General features: G+C 36.9%; 1 protein-coding gene across 5 annotated transcripts in view; it reads left to right on the forward strand.

The window, feature by feature from the left end:
• Positions 1 to 22,202, forward strand: part of LOC127876286 (cyclin-dependent kinase 8-like) — a 104,936-nt gene that overhangs the window by 46,987 nt on the left and 35,747 nt on the right. For 4 of the 5 annotated variants that reach the window (XM_052421407.1, XM_052421410.1, XM_052421408.1 and 1 more), the window contains 3 exons: positions 2,613 to 2,744; positions 5,881 to 6,024; positions 13,229 to 13,298. In XM_052421407.1, the coding sequence (XP_052277367.1) occupies positions 2,613 to 2,744; positions 5,881 to 6,024; positions 13,229 to 13,298 (346 nt within the window). The remainder of the gene's footprint in view (positions 1 to 2,612; positions 2,745 to 5,880; positions 6,025 to 13,228; positions 13,299 to 22,202) is intronic. The other variant, XM_052421409.1, reaches the window with a different exon arrangement.

The raw sequence follows: 22,202 nt of genomic DNA on the forward strand, positions 1-22,202 counted from the left end.
TGAATACCTGAACTCTCCCGATTCTCGTGCCAGTTGGGTATTTTCTCCTTCTATTTCTTTGTTAAAAAATGTTGAATAAACCGAACTCTCTCAAAACCAGAAACCGAACGGATATCTCCGTGAATTTGGTCATTTTCAACGTAAAATACATTGAGTACACCGGACGGTCCAAATTCTCAAGATGCCCGAGGCGTGAAAATTACAATACCTAGTCAGCACAGCGCGTGCGGTGTCACACCTTTTGCTGGCGCAATCATCGATAATCGGATTAAACATACCATAAAGGTGTCAAGTCGTTACCGCGCTAAAGAAGTCCGATTAAATAATGTAAAACAAACTGTGAATGTCTTTAAAAGACGTGCGGTAATACCAAAAAGTGATTGACTCGATCATTTTATTAAGCTTATGATAAACAATTTAATTACTAAATTAATGCATGCCGTTGCGACGATCACTTTCTTGTGATCTTCTCGGTAAGTTTAAAAGATCTTATAGCCTGTTTTTAACGCTTAAATGGTTGTTGGTTTGTTTGTCAGATAAAGCTGTGAGAAATATGACCGTTAAATATCCATCCATCTGTCTGCAAATTCATTCACTGCCTTTTCTTAATTTCAAACAAATCTTCAGCATTAATAGTCTCAAATCTACAAGTCTTCTCAAATCGTTATTCGTCAAAATTGTGTTTAATTAATTCAGAGCTATTTATAGCGAACTCTAACACGACTCACTCGCCTATATGACAAATGTCATGTATATACATGTATAAAGCACCACACTCACTTTGGGATTAATCAAAACAAGTCGGTATGGAATGTTTTTTGCTATTAATCGAATAAAAACACATTTTTTGAAGAATGCTTTAAACATAAACCTTACATGAGTACAGTTATCACATGGTACATGTAAATGTATATGGTTTGTTTTATTCTTATATGATTTTGTACACAATGCATACAATGTATATTTCGCCAATATGCATACTCTTGGTAAACCGGAACTCTGATAACCGGACGATCAGGCCGTCTGGTTAACAGAGAGTCTACTGTATCTCCAAGGTCAAGGTCACACTTTGAGTTTAAAGGTCAAAAATGGCCATAAATGAGCTTGTCCGGGCCATAACTATGTCATTCATTGTGAGATTTTAAAATCATTTGGCACATTTATTCACCATCATTGGGCGGTGTGTTGTGTAAAAGAATTATGTCCAAATCTCGAAGGTCAAGGTGGTCACGACTAAAAATATATTGATTTTGAAACAAGGGGGGTAACTATGAACAATCAGTAACAATGCACATTTTGAGTTGTCTCCCTTTATCAATTTTTTCCTTTCAAATTGAAATCTTTTTTTTTTCTTTCAAATTGAAAGCAAGGTGTAAGTCATAGATTCTATTGTTTGGGTAAAGAATTTGATTCACATGTGATTTTCCCGTGTACCAGAGGATTTGCTCGGATCCAATTGATTTAGTGGTTATTTCTTTGATATTTGTAGACTTGTAAAAATATGGGAGGGTGTGTACAACTGATTCCTACAACCAATCCTCTAATCATTGTAGTTACATTTTCTTTACATATTAGACTAGTACACTAAAATTATGTGCATAATATTGTTGACTGTTATAGCTGCAGGTTTGGTTTGTGATTTATACTGTGGTAAGTGTGAGGTGTGGCAAGCCATCAAAATTATTTAAATCCCCAATGCTTTACATTGACCATTTCAAGGCTGTGTTTTCTTATAAAGTATTTGAAAAGAACAAGAATTTCTCACATGATATAGTTTCACCTGATATAGTTTTTCTGGAGTTTCAAAGTTTGTTATTATAATATGCACAGAGATATAATACTTATGGTTCATAAAGTAATTTTAGTCTTCTGAACTCCCCTTTTCAGAATAGTTATGTTCCTTTTCAGGCTTCAGGTAAGCACTTTAGGGCCCATGGCCCTTTTGTTTAGTTCTTAATGTAAACTTGGTACAGAGCATATCTTGGGCATCATTATCATTTTCAAATGTAATATGTAGTGATATCTCAATGAGGGGTTGAGTTCATGCGAATCATAACTGCTTCTTCCATAATTTCACAGTTATTGCCCTTGTGAATTTTCATGCTGATATTTTGTTGGGGGTGTTTTTTGACTATAATATGTAGTATCAATATGACAGTTCATAGGTATGAAGGTTGCATTATTTCAAAACCAGCAATAATAACTGAACGGAATATTCCTCCAGACAGCGTTGCTTTTATGTGTGTGTGTGTGTGTGTGGGGGGGGGGGGGGGGGGTGTTGGGGGGGTATTTCAGTGACCACAGTGATAGCTCTAGTTGTCTTTGGAAATGGCATCTGTTTTAATCAGAGTGTCACTATTGGTTTTTGATGAAATGTCATCAAAAATTGGCTTAAGAAATGGCTCAGGAGTAGACCAATAAAGGTGTGGCTGAACTTCATGCTGATGATTCCTGGATTAAACATGAACAGAGATGCCTTTTCAGTAAATAAGCCAGCAAAGTGATATAAGCACAAAATTGATTGATATTGTGGGATTCGGTGCAATTGAATTGTTTGCAAGTTGATTATTGGTTTGCCCAAGCTGGTTGTCATTGGAACATTTGTGTTTCAGCTGATATGGGGTTTGCCCGTTTGTTTAATGCCCCGTTGAAGCCTCTGGCTGACCTTGATCCAGTGGTGGTCACATTCTGGTACCGGGCTCCAGAGCTCCTCCTTGGGGCTAGACACTACACAAAAGCCATTGGTAAGACAAGCTTCAAGGTTCTAACAACTGTTTCAGCAACTGATTTGTGAATGTTCCTACATGCAAAATAGCAGCGCTTTGACAATCTTAACTAGAAATGGCGCGGCAGAGGCCAACACGTATCCCCACGCCACATGTTTGACCCAGTGGCGCCCCAGGGTTGGTAATGGGGCCGTATTGTCATAAGAGAAGTTCAGTATCAATTTGAAGTGAATCTGTGTAGAAATGAAGAAATTACAGTAAAAGGCAATTTTGGGTGGATGTGGTCTATGTGGGCGGGGCACCCCAGGGTTGGTAATGGGGCCATGCATAGTTAAGATTGACCGTATTGTCATAAGAGAAGTTCAGTATCAATTTGAAGTGAATTTGTGTAGAAATGAAGAAATTATAGTAAAAGGCAATTTTGGGTAGGTGTGTGTCTATGTGGACGGGGGGCCCCAGGGTTGGTAATGGGGCCATGCATAGTTGAGATTGACCGTATTGTCATAAGAGAAGTTCAGTATCAATTTGAAATGAATCAGTGTAGAAATGAAGAAATTATAGTAAAAGGCAATTTTGGGTGGGTGTGGTCTATGTGGGCGGGGCGCCCCAGGGTTGGTAATGGGGCCATGCATAGTTGAGATTGACCGTATTATCATAAGAGAGGTTCAGTATCAATTTGAAGTAAATCGGTGTAGAAATGAAGAAGTTATGTAAAATAACTTAAAAAAATGAGTGAAAATCTCTGACCCAGCCCCAGCCCAACCCCCATAACTTTTGACCCAGGAGTCAGATCAAAATTCCAAACAGTGCAGGGTTGCATATATGCTCATAGCTACCATGTGTGAAAGTTTCAAGGTTCTAGTGCTAATAGTGTAGGAGGAGATAGTGGCAAGGACGGACAGACGGACGGACAGACGGCGGAAATAACCACAATATCCCAACGCTTTTCAAAAAGCGTGGGGATAATTAAGGTTTATTTAAACAGAACACAACAGTTACTTTAGGCCAAATTTTTTCTTTTATTTGTTTTTCAGTAACTTTTTCTCACACAAAATCAAAATTTTAAGTTATGTTAGCCAGAACTACCTTTCCTGAGATACCCTTTAAACTTTGGTTCCTGCAGTGATTAAGAACCATAACTCTATCTACCTCAGTTTTTGAATTATCTCCCTTTATTTAATTTCAAAGTAATTTTTTGTCCGGAGCATAACTCTAAATCTACTGAAGGGATTTACTTGAAACTTCAAATATAAACAGATGGCAAGTAGGAGAAGTGCAGTGACTAAGAACCATAACTCTATCTACCTTATTTTTTTAATTATCTCCCTTTATTTAATTTTTATGTTAAGTTTTGTCCGGAGTATAACTCTAAATCTACTGAAGGGATTTACTTGAAACTTGAAATATAAACAGATTGCAAGTAGGAGAAGTGCAGTGAATATGAACCATAACTCTATCTACCTTAGTTGTTGAATTATCTCCCTTTATTTAATTTCAAAGTAAATTTTTGACTGGAGCATAACTCTAAATCTACTGAAGGGATTTACTTGAAACTTGAAATGTAAACATATGGCAACTAGGGAAAGTGCAGTGAATATGAACCATAACTCTTTTGGCCGTACTTTTGATTAATTATCTCCCTTTATTTTTTACACATATGTATATATTTTTTTATTTATATTTTTTTTATTTATAATTTTAAATTATATTTAAATTAATTTCATAGTAAATATTTTAGCACTTCATTTTTTATATCTCCCTTTGTCTAATTTTAAAATAATATCTTAATTTGAACACTGAAGTTTTCACTGTAAAATGAATAGATGAGTTTAAGGAAAAATACAGTGATCAAGAACAGTAACTGTTTATAGTCTTCTTTTTTAATTAACTTCCTTTCTTTCATTTCCATATATTTCATTCTCTACATTATAACTCCAACACTATATAACTATTTGATCCTTGAAATATAAATAGATGACACAGGTGCCATGTTTTACAAATATTATTTTACTCTCTAAAACAAATGTTGTCATACAAGCAAACACATTTCGGCCAGGATTTGGCAATACTGTGACAAGCTCTTGTTGAAAACAAAAACTACCGGACAGTCCAACGGTCTTGCATTTCACCGTAGGCCTTTTTATTGCTGTAGGCAATGTCCGACAGGCCGACGGGCTTTCGCCATGTCTGTCCATTGATGTTTTGTGAAGTTTTTGGCCTTGGACTTAAAACTTTTCTATAAATTAATTGTATTTGGAAGATTATAAGGAAACATTTTCAGATATTGAGCTGATTTTTGGTTTTTGAGTCTACCAACATGACTTACAGATGAAGTGTGAGTTTTGTTTGGGTCCATTTATTAGCTCGGCTGTTTTCGGAGAAAACCCATCGTCGTGTCTGCCATCCGCGTCGTGCTAAAACCTTAACATTTTGTCTAGGTTTTGAAAATTGGCTCTAAAATCAAAGTGCTTCAACCTACAACTTTAAAACTTCATATGTAGCTGCACCTTGATGAGTTCTACATGCCACACCCATTTTTGGGTCACTAGGTCAAAGGTCAAGGTCACTGTGACCTCTTTAAAAAAAAAAATTGACAAGCTTTCATCTATTCAAAACTGCACCCGCAGCCGAGCATGGCACCTGTTATGCGGTGCTCTTGTTTTTGGCAAAGCTATGGGCCTTTGATTAAGAAATTTTCCTTATATTTAACATTTTCCTGAGTCTACCTACATGACTTACAGATGAAGTGCGAGTTTCTTTCTGGTCCATTGATTTTTGAAGAATTTGATGATTTATTTTAAATTTACACTTCCAGATTTTTTTCCATAGGGCTTTCAGATACTGTCCAAGGTCAGTAAATTTGTCAAATATCAATGGACCTTAACTTCGTCATGATGTTTTCAATTTGGATATAGCTGCTGTGTGGCTTCTAACTGCAGTAGGGGGCATTTTGTTTCACAAACGCCGCTCTTTTTAGTCATTTTAATAGTTCTTTACTTTTGATTGCATTTAATTGCTTGACAAAACTCAATGGGAGTATTCATCAGTTTTACTAATGTTCTTGTTTTGAATTGTGTTTGTTTATGAAGAATAGATTGCTAAGTATATATTTGTGGTGTATTGCTTGACATTAACATAGGCTTTATCATTTCAGACATATGGGCAATTGGCTGTATATTTGCTGAGCTGTTGACATCAGAGCCTATATTCCACTGTCGTCAAGAAGACATTAAAACTAGCAATCCATACCATCATGACCAGCTGGATAGAATATTCAATGTTATGGGATTTCCATTAGGTACACCAAATATACCAGCTCAGTAGACATGTTCACATTAAGTCAGAGCCTTTTAGCTGACCTTGGCACAAAGTGCTTAAATGTGAGCTATTCTGGTCAGATACTTTCAGATAGCGTACCCTAAACATTGGCTTCAAGTTGGTCTAAAACGAGATAGTAAAGTGCATGGGCAGAGTCATAAAGAGTAAAAAACCTAAATAAAAACCACAGTTATCAATCAAACATCACAAAATCTGCACAAAACAATAAAGTTCATAAATGTCTCAGGTTAGCGACTTAGGGACTGTGCGTTGGATTAACGCAGATTTGTTTTCCGCGAGTTCTTTTGTTGCTTTTTGCGGAATTCGAAAGTTAATTTGACTATGAGTGAAAAAAAGACAAAGGCTAGTATGGATTAATGTTGTTGCAGACGACTAAAACTAATTGTAGTGGTTTTAAGGACATGTTGAGTTCATCTAGAAAGGGAAAAGAAAGAAAATATCAACTCCCATTGATAAAAACCGTTTGAACTCATGATTTCTAAGAAAAAGAAAATGGTTTCATTCAAAACATTGTTAAAAGTATGTCAAGACGGTCAGAGGACCTTAAAAACTGTGAATGTGATGAGGATTATGAATAGCTTAATAATGAGCCGTGATGAACTGGCGCGGGAGGACTGTAACAATAAAATGAATTGAGTTTATGGTCAATTTAGAAAAGTTTGTTTTTGTCCTGACCGCAAAGATTTCTTATAATCCAAATCGGACTGATTTGGTTTATTATGCTCCCCAAAAATTTTGGGGGGGGGAGCATATAGTCGCCGCTTCGTCTGTCCGTCCGTGTGTCCGTCCGTCCGTGCACAATTTTTGTCCAGGCTATTTCTCAGCAATTAATGACCGGAATTCAATGAAACTTTATGGGAAGCTTCACTACCAAGAGGAGATGTGCATATTATCAGCCGATTATGGTCGGATGATTTTTCACAGACTTATGGCCCTTTGAAATTTTTCATTGTACATATAGTGCAATTCTTGTCTGGGCTATTTCTCAGCAACTAATGACCGGAATTCAATGAAACTTAATGGGAAGCTTCACTATTAAGAGTAGATGTGCATATTATCAGCCGGTTCTGGTCGGATGATTTTTCACAGAGTTATGGCCCTTTGAAAATGTCCATTAACTGTACATATAGTGCAATTCTTGTCCGGGCTATTTCTCAGCAACTTATGACCGGAATTCAATGAAACTTTATGGGAAGCTTCACTACCAAGAGGACATGTGCATATTATCAGCCGGTTCTCGTCATATGATTTTTCACAGACTTATGGCCCTTTGAAATTTTCCATTAACTGTACATATAGTGCAATTCTTGTCCGGGCGATTTCTCAGCAACTTATTATGGGAATTCAATGAAACTTTATGGGAAGCTTCACTACCAAGAGGAGATGTGCATATTATCAGCCGGTTTTCGTTGGAGGATTTTTCACAGAGTTATGGCCCTTTGAAATTTTCCATTGTACATAAAGTGCAATTCTTGTCCGGGCTATTTCTCAGCAACTAATTACGGGAATTCAATGAAACTTAATGGGAAGCTTCACTACCAACAGGAGATGTGCATATTATCAGCCGGTTATGGTCGGATGTTTTTTCACAGAGTTTTGGCCCTTTGAATTTTCTATAAACTGTACATATAGTGCAATTCTTGTCTTGGCTATTTCTCCCCAACTACTGACTGGAATTCAATGAAGCTTAATGGGAAGCTTAACTACCTTGAGAAGATGCGCATGTTATTTGTGGGTTCTGGTTAGATGATTTATTTAGAGATTTATGGCCCTTTGAAATTTTTAAGTTGCTAAACCATCGTATTATTTTGTCCAAAGTTATGCCCCTCAAGACGTTTCCTTTTATCTGAATATATAGTGCAATATTGTGACAAAAAAAAACCTTTGGGAAGCATCACCTGTCTTCAACGGTTTCTTGTTGTGTTTGTTACAAGGTGATAAAAAGATAAGTTGATGATTTGTATCTTTTGTTCACTGACAAAATGTGATAGCCAGACTGATAAGTCATCAAGGTGTTTCAATGAGAAAAGTGACTGGTCATTAAAAATGAGATCATCTACTGTCTTTTTTTCCTTTGTGTGTCAGTCACTCTGTAACATCAATAATACTTCCCTACAAAGCTTTCATATTTGCATGGATGATGTTTTTGAACACATTAACACAACCACCTCACTTGACATACCTTGGTTAAGCAGATGTTTGGATGTAATTCTAGGATCAATAGGAGTTAAGGAGTAATTAAAGGTTTCATACCCTTCCAGCTGTTTGTTTTATGTGCTATTTATATATTGAATATTGCATTATTCCAAACGGCTTGTTAAATAATACCTGAACATTTGCTACAGTTTCAAAAACTGATATGCTCATGTGCGGAACTGTTTCATTTATCCCTCCCATTGCTTCAAGAATAACAATTACACATTGATAAACCACAGTAAGACTCTTTTAATACGTACATTTAAAAATGACTGGCCAAAATATGTTTACGATGGAGATGCATGTGTTGAGACCCATGGGTCTAGCTCACACTTAAAATTGATCCAGTGGGTAGGGGTCACAATCTTGTACCATTCTCCAGAGAGGTCAAAGGTCAAATGTGAGCTTTTTAACCAGGTTTTCCGAAGGAAAAAACTGGTTATTAGATTGGCGAATGCAGGCGGGCTGGCGGGCTGGCGGGCGGGCGGAACAAGCTTGTCCGGGCCATAACTATGTCGTTCATTGTCAGATTTTAAAATCATTTGGCACATTTGTTCACCATCATTGGACGGTGTGTCGCGCGAAATAATTACGTCGATATCTCCAAGGTCAAGGTCACACTTTGAGTTCAAAGGTCAAAAATGGCCATAAATGAGCTTGTCCTGGCCATAACTATGTCATTCATTGTGAGATTTAAAATCATTTGGCACATTTGTTCACCATCATGGGACGGTGTGTCGCACGAAAGAATCACGTCAATATCTCCAATGTCAAGGTCGCCACGACTAAAAATAGATTTTAACAAATAAAAAAACTTACAAAGGGGGTTAATTTTGTTTGTTCATTTCAAAAGTTCAGTTTGAGTTTTCTCCCTTTATCAGATTTTTTTTTCACAATGAAAACCTGGTTTTGTGACAATTTTGTCCCTTGTTATAGCTTATGAATACTGCATAATTCATCAGGAAATTTAAAAATACATTATTACAAACGCTCACCATGTGGTGAAGGTGTGTCACTTGTATGATCTGTGAGCCTAGCTGAAAGGTCTAAGTGTGATTTAAAGCATCAATGTCCATTTGGCAATTATACTGCTTGTCATTGTGCAATTTTAAAATAACTGACCACAAAAGTTTACCATGTGGAGAAGGCATGATGTGTGCATGTCACGTCCCTTTCAAAAAGGTCAAGTTGACACTTGCAGGTCAAAGTTAAAACATCGCTATGGTGCAAGTTGCTAAATAATTACAAGCATTCTTGAAAATTGACTGGTTGTGTTTCAACAGCCATCTAGGCTTATGTTGCTTGGATGCTAGCAATGCTCAGTTGTGTAGAAATTACAGTTATGTTTTAAAAATTATGTAACTTACAGATTTTGCAAAAACATTTTAAATACATTGTTAGCTCACCTGAGCACAACGTGCTCATGGTGAGCTTTTGTGATCGCCTTTTGTCCGTCGTGCGGCGTCAACATTTTGCCTTGTGAACACTCTAGAGGCCACATTTATTGTCCGATCTTCATGAAACTTGGTCAGAACATTTGTCCCATTGAAACCTCGACTGAGTTCGAAACTGGGTCAAAAACCAGGTCACAAGGTCAAAAAAAGAAAAACCTTGTGAACACGGTACAAGTCACGTTTGATGCCCAATCTTCATGTAACTTTGTCAAATGTTTGTCTAAATGATATGTTGGTTGAGTTCAAAAATGGTTCCAGTCCATTGAAAAACATGGCCGCCAGGGGGCGGGGCAGTATTCCTTATATGGTTATATAGAAACCTTGTGAACACTCTAGAAGTCACAATTTTTGCCCAATCATTATGAAACTTGGTCAAAACATTGGTTTCATTGATATCTCGGACGACTTAAAAAATGGTCCAGATTGGTGAAAAAACATGGCCGCCAGGGGGCGGGGCAGTTTTCTCTATATGTATATAGTGAAAACATGTGAACACTCTAGAAGTCACATTTTTGGTCCAATCTTCATGAAATTTGGTCAGAACATATGTTTTTTGGATATGGCAGTTGAGTTCGAAAATGGTTCGGATCGGTAAAAAAACATGTATACAGTCAAAAAAGTTGGTGAACACTCTAGAAGTCACATTATTTGCCTAATCATCTTTTTTTTTTTTCTAAACATCAATTTTATAGATATCTTGGACGAGTTCGAAAATGGTCATGATGGGTGGAAAGACATGGCCGCCAGGGGGTGGGGCAGTTTTCTCTTTATGTATATAGTGAAAACATGTGAACAGTCTAGAAGACACATTTTTTGCCCAATATTCATGCAATATGGTCAGAACATTTGTTTCCTGGATACGACAGTTGAATTCGAAAATGGTTTGGATTTGTAAAATGACATGGCCTCCAGGGGGGGTCTTTTTCCTTATATTTATATAGTAAAAAATCTTGTGAACACTCTAGTTTCCTGATTTTCTGGCAGTTTTGTCTGAGCTTTCCTTTTCCTTCCTGCAGGTTTACCTCTTCCAGGCATTTTGTGATGCTTTTGTTATATAACAAAGAAATATCTATGCAGATTAATGTAGATTTTTTAATTTTGATTTTTTTCTGTAGGTTTAATCCTTGGAATCCAATGCCAGAAAGGAAGTGATCTCAGAACTTTATATAATTTATAGAATGGGCAGTAACTCTTTCTCAGGAATTAAAGAGAACTCTTTATGGTCACAATATACTAAATAGTTTCCCTATATAATTCAATGTAAAAGCGACAACTTTGAGCGAAAATAAATGCAACATTTTGCACATAGAGACCCGCATAACCATACCTTTTCTTAAAGGCCATTCTAAGCGGAATCGATTTATGCAATAAAAAAGATATGTCATGTTCAAACCAAAAAAGAACTTGACGCTAATCAAAATCGACTGTTTTTGCAACTTTTTTTTCGGCCGTTTCTTAGTGGAATGTAACCTTTTTCAGTGCAAGGCTTTACTAAAGTCTCCAAGTTTATCATATTTCAGGGATTCAGTCGTGAACACCTATTTATGCCCTACCATTATCTCCGAAAGATAAAACCCGAACAATAGTTTAAGATGTAAAACATGCCTTCGAGTCAACTATGATATTTTTTTTAGAGAGTACAGCCCTACATGAAACGAGTATTTAGTATATTGTAACCTATAAGACAACATTTACTGTTAACATCGCGAAAAATAAGCACCTCTCGATACTTATAAACCTATTTTCTATGTGCATGCCAAATTTCAGACCGATCTTTCACGTAGAAATGCTTGAAAATGCATTTTATTATAACGCCTGATAAGCCATCTGGCTTTCGCGGTTGGAGCTTTGATTTATAACGGGCGTTCAGGAGTAAAATAATTACCCTAAATAATAACAATCGGTCAAAATACTGAAATATTGTTACAAGCTATGTAGAAAAAGAAGTAAACAACTATTAAAACGTGTTAGTGAGTTCTTTCAGCACAAATTGTTGCGATTTGAGATGCTCATGACGAGTTTTTGTACGTTTCTTTTCTTATTTTCCTCTGAAAACGCATTTTTTTCTTAAAACCTCACAATGCTCCTTAAATTCATGAAACAAACGAATTTATTCCGTGACATTTGCCAAAACGCGTAATATCCCACCCCAAAAAGGATGATTTTCTGTAAATACAGCTCCTTTGTGACTAGGCCAGGTTTGCGTTTAGGTCACAATATACTAAATAGTTTCCCTATATAATTCAATGTAAAAGCGACAACTTTGAGCGAAAATAAATGCAACATTTTGCACATAGAGACCCCCATAACCATACCTTTTTTAAAGGCCATTCTAAGCGGAATCGATTTATGCAATAAAAAAGATATGTCATGTTCAAACCAAAAAAGAACTTGACGCTTATCAAAATCGACTGTTTTTGCAACTTTTTTTTCGGCCGTTTCTTAGTGGAATGTAACCTTTTTCAGTGCAAGGCTTTACTAAAGTCTCCAAGTTTATCATATTTCAGGGATTCGGTCGTGAACACCTATTTATGCCCTACCATTATCTCCGAAAGATAAAACCCGAACAATAGTTTAAGATGTAAAACATGCCTTCGAGTCAACTATGATATTTTTTTAGAGAGTACAGCCCTACATGAAACGTGTATTTAGTATATTGTAACCTTATTCATCAACATACTAGTATGCTCAAGATACTCTCCCTTGAAGGGTCCACATTTCTGCTAAAATAAACTGGGTTTTATTGTTTAATACAATAACCCACATTATCAAAGATTTGTGTTTTAAAACGGATTTATTGATTTTTTTAATTGGAAATATAATTGCATGGTGAGTCTGAAAAAAGTTATTGTTTATAAACAAGGCTCTCAGGGGGGTGATAGTTTTTTTGTATGTCTACAGTTGTTTATAGTGAAACATTGTGAATACTTTTAGTCACATTTTTATTTCAATCTGAATGACACTTGCTTAGTGCAAATGTTGTTATCATATCTTGATTTTGTTTACTCAATTAGTTTTAATAATATCATCTTCAAACATGGTGACAATCTTTATGAGCATAATATTTTTTGCTCATGGTAAACTTTTGTGATCACCTTTTGTCAATTGTCTGTCTTCTGTTGTGCATCATGAATATTTGCCTTGTTAACACTGTAGCGGCCACATTATTGTCGGATCTTCATGAAACTTGGTCAGAAGATTTGTCCCAATTATATCTTGGACGAGTTAAAAAATGGTTCATGTCTGTTGAAATACATGGCTGCCAGGGGGCCATTTGTTGTTCATTCTTCATGAAACTGGGTTAGAACATTTGTTCCATTGATATTTTGGGCTGCAAAAAACAGGTCATTTCTTTTTATCTCAGGTGAGCGACTTTGGGCCTTTCTTGTTACTTAAAATAAATAATAATTGAAACCTTTTTATGTTCTTTAAAAGTTGAAATGGAAAAAAACTAAAAATACACTTTGGCATCCTGATTGTTTAATAAGTTTAATATTTTCTATTTTTGAACAGAGAAAGACTGGGAGGATATCAGAAAAATGCCGGAGCATGGAACATTAATGAAGGACTTCAAGAGATCAAGGTTTTGTGTTCTATGAATTATTATTTCCCCTCACCCCTCAAGTACTAAATGAAGTGAGTTATACTTGAATAACCATGGATGACTTGCTGTCCATCTGCCTCTTTAAAAAGAGAAACTTATCCAAAGATGTTCTCTTACACATTTCAACTTAAAACTTTCAAATTTGCAGTCTTTTGTTCCCTATGATATGATATGAAGTAAATGATGTCTAATGTTTATCTTGAACATATTTTGACAAGTTTAACAGTGGGTCACTTGATTTCAAAAACTAAGTCTTGTCAAATTTTTAACAATGTGTTCATTAATCTCAGTGAGGCCATTTAGGGAATCAAAGCCCTTTAGGGTTTCCATGGCCCTTTAGGGTTTCCATGGTCCTCTAGGGTTTTCACCATCCATTAAGGTTACCATTGCCCTTTAACGTTACTATTGCATATTAGGGTTATCATGGCTTATTAGGGTTATCATGTCCCTAAGGGTAATCATGCCCCTTGAGCGTTATCATGGGTTATCATAGCTCTAATTGTTTATTATACAGTTATCATGGTCCTTTATGGTTACTATGGCCTTTTAGGGTAACCATGGCCGTTTATGGGTTATCATGGCTGTTTAGGGTTACCATGAACCTTTAGGGTTATCTTAGCCCTTTTGGTTTATACTAGCTCTTTAGGGGTATCATGGCCCTTTATGGTTATCAAAGCTGTAAAGGTTTATCATGTCTCTAAAAGGGCTGTCATGGTCTTTTAGGGCTACCATAGCCCTTTAGGGTTACCATGGCCCCTTAAGGGTCATCATGTCCTGTTAGGGTTATCATATCCTTTACAGTTATAATTTCTCTTTAGGGTTACTATGTCCCTTTAGGGTTACCATGGTGATTTAGGGTTATCATGTTCCTTTAGGGTTATCATGGCCCTTTAGGGTTGTCATGATTCTTTAGGGTTACCATAGCCCAGGGCTCTTTATGGTTCTTATGGTCCTTCAAGTTTATCATGTCCCTTTAGGTTTATCATGTGCCTTTAAGGGTTAGCATGGTCCTTTAGGATTATCATGGCCCATCAGTGTTATCTTGGCCCTTTAGGGTTAGCATGGCCCTTAAGGGTTATCATGGTCCTTTAGGTTTATCATGGTCCATTAGGGTTATCATGGTCCTTTAGGGTTATCATGGTCCTTTAGGTTTATCATGGCCCTTAAGGGTTATCATGGTCCTTTAGGGTTATCATGGTCCATTAGGGTTATCATGGTCCTTTAGGGTTATCATGGCCCTTTAGGGTTATCAAAGTCCTTTAGGGTTATCATGGCCCTTTAGGGTTATCATTGCTGATCAGGATTGTTATAGCTCCTAAGCTCCTAAGGGTTATCATGGTCCTGTCTGTCAGTCCGTCCCAAAACTTTAACATGGGCCATAACTTTTGCAATATTGAAGATAGCAACTTAATATGTGGCATGCATGTGTATTTCATGGAGCTGCACATTTTTATTGTTGAAAGGTCAATGTCATCCTTCAAGGTCAAAGGTCAAAAAACAAAATCCAAGGTAAGTAACATGCTTTAAAGAGAGATAATTTATATTTTATATAATTTGGCAGGTACAGATCATTTTTACAAGGGAAGTTATATTTTTAAAAGGAATATAATCAGATTTTTTTTTTAATTCAAAGCGGCACAGTAGGGGGCATTTTGCTTCTGACAAACACATTGTTTTGCCCAAAATTACCCCTGATATTTGGCTGCTTCCCAATTGCAAAATCAACATTTTTTCCCACAAATCTGACCATAATTTCCCCCCAAAATGCCTAAGTTTCCCAATAAACCCAATAAGATTATAATGTTATTCAGCTATTATGTCATAGAACGAGTGCAAATTGTGCATGTCGAGTTGTTGCTGAACGACGACTGACTTGCGTATTGGTTCGCAAATGAAGTCGAATGTATACAATTTTACGCTGCTATTCACACATCTTTATATTGTGGAGGATACTGGGGATAGTCCATGTATCATGATTGAGCATGACTGTTTTTATGTCATCATTCAAGTTGGTGTCAAGCAGAAGAGAAATTAAGATGAACAGTGAAAATGATAAATAACATTCAAATTAACAAAGGATATCATATGGTTACTAGGGAATAATTTAATGTGTGTGTCAATTAATGCAAAATACTACATTTGAGATAAAAACAACAAACATTTTTTAGAAATCTGCACAGTGAATGTGTGTCGAGGAAATCAGTATTAGAAAATTGGAGTTAAGTCTACTCGCAAAGTTAAAGCAATTAAGATGAGTATCATGATCATGGCCCTTTAGGGTTAGCATTGCCCTTTAGGGTTAGCATGGCCCTCAAGGGTTATCATGGCCCTTTAGGGTTAGCATTGCCCTTCAGGGTTAGCATGGCCCTTCTGGGCCCTAAGGTTATCAAAGCTCTTTTGGTTTATCTTGTCCATTTAGGTTTATCATGTTCTTTTTAGGGTTTTCATGGCCCTTTAGGGTTATTGTGGCTCTTTAGGGTTATCATGGCCCAATAGGATTATCATGGTCCTTTAGGGTTATCATGGTCCTTTAGGTTTATCATTGCCATTTAGGGTTACCATGGCTCTTTAGGTTTATCATGACCCTTAGGTTTATCATGTCCCTTTAGGTTTATCATGGCCCTTTAGGGTTATCATTGCCCTTTAGGGTTATCACGACCCTTTAGGGTTATCATGGCCCTTTAGGGTTACCATGGTCCTTTCGATTTATATTTGCCCTTTATGATTACCATGGCCCTTTAGAGTTATAATGTTCCTTTATGGGTTATCATGACACTAGGGTTATCAAAGCTCAAGAATTAGTATTGCCCTAAAGGATTAACATGTCCCTTTAGGATTATCATGGCCCTTAAGGGTTATCATGACCCATCAGGGTTATCAAAGCTCTTAAGAATTAGCATGGCTCTTTTTGGTTCTCGTGGCTTTCAGAGTTATCCCCATATGATAGTTTGTCCTTAAATAAATTGCTTAAATTCCACTGTTTTTTTGTGGTTTCCAATTGTATTCACCCTGTGTGTCCAACTGAATAAAAGAATATGTTTAGACAATTGCTGCAAAATAAAAATATTGTTGATGCGCATTTGGATGTGTTTCAAGTTTCCAATTTTCATCTTAACATAAACTGCTTGGGTGAGCTATTGTGGTAAGTCATTTTCAAGTGTTTGTTTTCTGAAATCCCACATCAGCATTTTTCTTCAAATGACTGGACTGTTCCTGGGGTGACACATCACTGAATAATTTCAATCTTTTTTAAAGCAGTATATATTAGCTTTGAAAATCTACTTGTCAGAAACCGATGAGTAGATTCCACTACAGTTTTAACAGAAATGATCCTGGTGCGAACCATCACCAAAGCCCTGTTAATAAGTTTGTTTAATTTTTAAACCACAGATTGCCCTCAGATTGTATTTCAGTTTTTATAGAAAATGTTCAAAATATTTGTATCTGAAACCATTCATCAAATTTTATAGTAATTTTACAGAAATGTTCCATAGGTGACACTTTATGAAATCTCATTATAGGCTAGCATGTTAACCTCCTACCCACACAACATAAGCTCAATACAAGTTATTGAATGAAAACAGTTGTACACACACAATTTTAAAAATAGACAGGAACTCCTGCAGTGGACAGGCATTAGGGTGGGTGTTCTTCTGTAGCATTCCGCACCACTTCTGGAATTGTATCTATACTGTGTAAATTGGGAAAGTCTGCATCGTTTTCAGCAATATTCATTCATTGTATCACTTTTTTTTAAAGTTGTAAATAGGATGTCATTCAAATAAGTTAAATTGTGCATTATAGTGTTATGAAATAAATAAATATTAAGATTGCATGTCTGTTGGAACAACTATGTTGCTTGTTTCAAGGTCAAGGTCGCATTAGACACTAATTTTTTGCATATCTCTTAAATGGATATGGTATAAGTACAAAAATGTGTCGGGTGCATAACTTTGTTGTGCATGCTGTGAAAATAAAATGTCAAAATGTTCATCATATAAGATTGATGTGTGTTTTGAACAACCATATTTCTCCTTTAAGGTCAATGTCATAGTGAACATTAAGACAGTTGGGCTTTTATGGCTATAGTCAAAGTACATGTTTGTGTTCGGTCAATTGCTTTGTCATCCATCAGGTGAATTTCTAAATAAATAGTCATAGATAACCATAATATCTAGACAACGTGTTGCATGAAACCACCATGTCAGTTCTTTTAAGGTCAAGGTCAAGTTGGACACTTGCATAGACCTTAAATGGCTATAGTTATAGCAGATATTCATTTAACTGTCAGTTCTATTTCTTTATAGTCCAATGGCAAAATATCATACAATTTTAAGACAAAAGGCTGTATTCCTCAATTATGGTGCTTGTTATGTGAAATAGGCTTTATGTCAAGCAACAGTTACACAGGACTGGTACAGACTTGCTATATTAACATTATGTCTTTTCACTTTGTGTCTGTCTCACAACATTTGTTTCTGACTGTGTTCAGGTACATAAAGATGGGGCATTTGTGTCCTTCATACATATTTCTAGTTCCCTAAGACATGATGATGTATCTCCTACACTTTGTATTGGTCCTCAGGGAAATGTCAAGGTCACTTCACATGGTAAAAAGTTGTTTAACTGTAATTTCTGGTCTTTAAATGTTTATGCCTATGAGGATATTGATATTACCTTTTATTATCCCCCTTGGTAGGAGGGATATAGTTTTGGTGTTGTCCATGTGTCAATCCGGAACACTTTTAAGTGTAGATTTAATTGAAACTTAATATGAGCGTTTATATGAATTAGCAGATGATGCACATCAAATGCTGTTGCAATCCTTTTGCAAATAATGGAGTTATTGCCCTTTGTGTTTTAAAAATAAGCACACATCTGTGTCTTAAGCCATATCTTGAAACTGCTTTGTTTAGGTTTCATTAAAACTTGGTTTGAGTGTTAATATGGATAGGTGGATGATGCAAGTCAAATTGTGAGGCAAACCATTTGTCAATAATACCCTTTTTTAGCTCACCTGATTGCTCAGGTGAGCTTTTGTGACAGGTCTTTGTCCGTCGTATGTCCGTCCGTCCATTAACATTTGCTCGTAAACACTCTAGAGGCCACATTTCTTGTCCGATCTTCGTGAAACTTGGTCACAAGCTTTGTCCTGATAAAATCTCGGTCGAGTTCGAAAGTGGGTCGTTCCGGGTCAAAAACTAGGTCACTAGGTCAAAGAAAAGAAAAACCTTGTAAACACTGTAGAAGTCACATTTCATGCCCAATCTTCATGTAACTTTGTCAAAATGCTTGTCTTGATGATATCTTGGTTAAGTTCAAAAGTGGTTCCAGTTCGTTGAAAAACATGGCCGCCAGTGGGCGGGGCAGTTTTCCTTATATGGCTATAGTGAAACCTTGTTAACACTCAATTTTTGCCCAATCATCATGAAAGTTGGTTAAATAATTGGTTTTATTGATATCTCAGATGAGTTCGAAAATGGTCCAGATCGGTGAAAAAACATGGCCGCCAGTGGGCGGGGCATTTTTCTCTATATGTATATAGTGGCATTTTTCCCTATTTGGCTATAGAGAAACCTTGTAAACACTCTTGAAGTCACAATTTTTGCCCAGTCATCATGAAAGTTGGTCAAAACATTTGTTTTATTGATATCTCGGACGAGTTCGAAAATGGTCCAGATCAGTGAAAAAAAGTGGCCGCCATTGGGCGGGGCATTTTTCTCTATATGTATATAGTGAAAACATGTTAACACTCTAGAAGTCACATTTATGGCCCAATTTTCATGAAATTTGGTCAAAATGTTTGCCTTCATGATATGTTAGCTGAGTTCAAAAGTGGTTCCGGTCCATTGAAAAACATGGCTGCCAGCGGGCGGGGCAGTTTTCCTTATTTGGCTATAGAGAAACCTTGTAAACAGTCTAGAAGTCACACTTGTTGCCCAATCATCATGAAAGTTGGTCAAAACATTGGTTTAATTGATATCTCAGACGAGTTCGAAAATGTGCCAGATCAGTGAAAAAACATGGCCGCCAGTGGGCGGGGCATTTTTCTCTATATGTATATAGTGGCAGTTTTCCCTATTTGGCTATAGAGAAACCTTGTGACACTCTAGAAGTCACAATTTTTGCTCAATCATCATGAAAGTTGGTCAAAACGTTGGTTTTATTGATATCTCGGACGAGTTTGAAAATGGGCCAGATCGGTGAAAAAACATGGCCGCCAGTGGGCGGGGCATTTTTCTCTATATGTATATAGTGAAAACTTGTGAACACTCTAGAAGTGACATTTGTGGCCCAATTTTCATGAAATTTGGTCAAAATGTTTGCCTTAATGATATGTTGGTTGAGTTTAAAAGTGGTTCCGGTCCATTGAAAAACATGGCCGCCAGCGGGCGGGGCAGTTTTCATGATTTGGCTATAGAGAAACCTTAATGTAAACACTCTAGAAGTCACAATTTTTGCCCAATCATCATGAAAGTTGGTCAAAACATTGGTTTAATTGAGATCTCAGACGAGTTCGAAAATGGTCCAGATCCATGAAAAAACATGGCTGCCAGTGGGCGGGGCATTTTTCTCTATATGTTTATAGTGAAAACATGTGAACACTCTAGAAGTCACATTTTTGACCCAATTTGCCTGAAATTTGGTCAGAACATTTGTTTCCTTGATAAGAGAGTTGAGATCAAAAATAGTTCCGGTCAGTTGAATAACATGGCTGCCGGGGGGGGGGGGGGGGGGGGGGGCAGTTTTCTTATATTTATATTGTAAAAAAGCTTGTGAACACTCTAGAAGTCACATTATTTGCCCAATCATCATGAAACTTGGTGAAAAGATTGGTTTTATATATATCTCAGATGAGTTTGCAAGTGGTCCCGATTGGTAAAAAAACATGGCCGCAAGGGGGTGGGGCAGTTTTCATTATGTGACTAGAGAGAAACCTTGTGATAACACTGTAGAAGTCACATTTTTTGCCTAATCATCGTGACACTTAGTCAATACATTGGTTTTATTGATTGCTCTGATAAGTTGGAAAATTGCTCAGATTGGTAAAACACACTTTTACGCTCACCTGATTGCTCAGGTGAGGTTTTAGGATTGGTCTTTGTCTGCCGTCCGTCCGTCCACATTTGTTTGTAAACACTGTAGCATTCACATTTCTTAAGCATTCTTTAACAAAGTTGCTGAAAGATCTCTATCAAGTTTGATAATGAGCAAAATCACATAATTATACCCCCACAAATGAAGTTTAGAGGAGTATATAGGAGTGAACTTGTCGGTCGGTCGGTCCGTATTAAGTGTCCGCTCTCTATAATTCAAGTAGTTTTCATCTGATCTTCACCAAACTTGGTCAGAAGTTGTATCTACATGATGTCTAGGCCAAGTTCGAACATGGGCCTTGCCGGGTCAAAAACTAGGTCACGGGGTCACTTAGTGCGTTTTAAACATTCAGCATGTTGTCCGCTCTCTAATTCAAGTAGTTTTCATCCGATCTTCACCAAACTTGGTCAGAAGTTGTATCTAGATGATCTTAAGTCCAAGTTCGAACATGGGCCTTGCCGGGTCAAAAACTAGGGCACGGGGTCACTTAGAGCGTTTTTTAACATTCAGCATGGTGTCCTCTCTTATTCAAGTAGTTTTCATCCGATCTTCACCAAACTTGGTCAGCAGTTTTATCTAGATGACCTGAAGGCCAAGTTCGAACATGGGCCATGCCAGATCAAAAACTAGGTCACAGGGTCACTTAGTACGTTTTACATATTGAGCATGGTGTCCGCTCTCTATTTCAAGTAGTTCAAATCCGATCTTCACCACACTTGGTCAGAAGTTGTAACTAGATGATGTGTAGGTCAAGTTCGAACATGGGCCATGCCGGGTCAAAAACTAGGTCACGGGGTCACTTAGTGTGTTTTAAACCTCACCATGTTGTCCGCTCTCTAATTCAATTAGTTTTGATCCAATCTTCACCAAAATTGGTCAGAAGTTGTATCTTGATAATGTCTAGGGCAAGTTTGAATATGGGTCATGCCGGGTCAAAAACAAGGTCACGGGGTCACTTAGTGCGTTTTAAACATCACAATGTTGTCCGCTCTCTAATTCAAGTATTTCTTATCCAATCTTCACCAAACTTGGTCAGAAGTTGTATCTAGATGATGTCTAGGTCAAGTTTGAATATGGGTCATGCCGGGTCAAAAACTAGGTCACAGGGTCACTTAGTGCGTTTTAAACCTCACCATGTTGTCCACCCTCTAATTCAATTAGTTTTCATCCAATCCTCACCAAACTTGGTCACAAGTTTTATCTAAATGATCTCTAGGACAAGTTTGAACATGGGCCATTCCAGGCCTAAAACTAGGTCACGGGGTCACTTAGTGCGTTTTTTAACATTCAGCATGGTGTCTGCTCTCTAATTCAAGTAGTTTACATCCGATCTTCACCAAACTTGGTCAGAAGTTTTATGGAGATGATCTTAAGGCCAAGTTAGAACATGGGCCTTTCTGGGTCAAAAACTAGGTCAAGGGGTCACTTAGTGCGTTTTAAAAATTGAGCATGGTGTCTGCTGTTTTTTGTGAAGACGACATGCAAAATATTATGTGTCAATGCGGCATGTGGGGGTATTCGTCACGTCTATGACAAAGCTCTAGTTAGTTCCATAATTATTGCCCTTAGATTGTCCAATTTTATTATATTATGCAAAATCCTTGTAAACACTCTAGAGGTCACAATTGTGTTCAAGATTTTATGAATCTTTGTCATAATATTTATTTTTGTAAGCAATTAAGTTTGATGTTTGGTAAGGGGTCTACTCAAAATATAGGTAACCAGGTCAAATCTTACAAAAACAATAACACTCCATTCGCCAGAGTTTTGGTTCAATAATGATGA

Source organism: Dreissena polymorpha, chromosome 4 (assembly GCF_020536995.1).
Source record: "Dreissena polymorpha isolate Duluth1 chromosome 4, UMN_Dpol_1.0, whole genome shotgun sequence".
NCBI lineage: Eukaryota > Metazoa > Mollusca > Bivalvia > Myida > Dreissenidae > Dreissena > Dreissena polymorpha.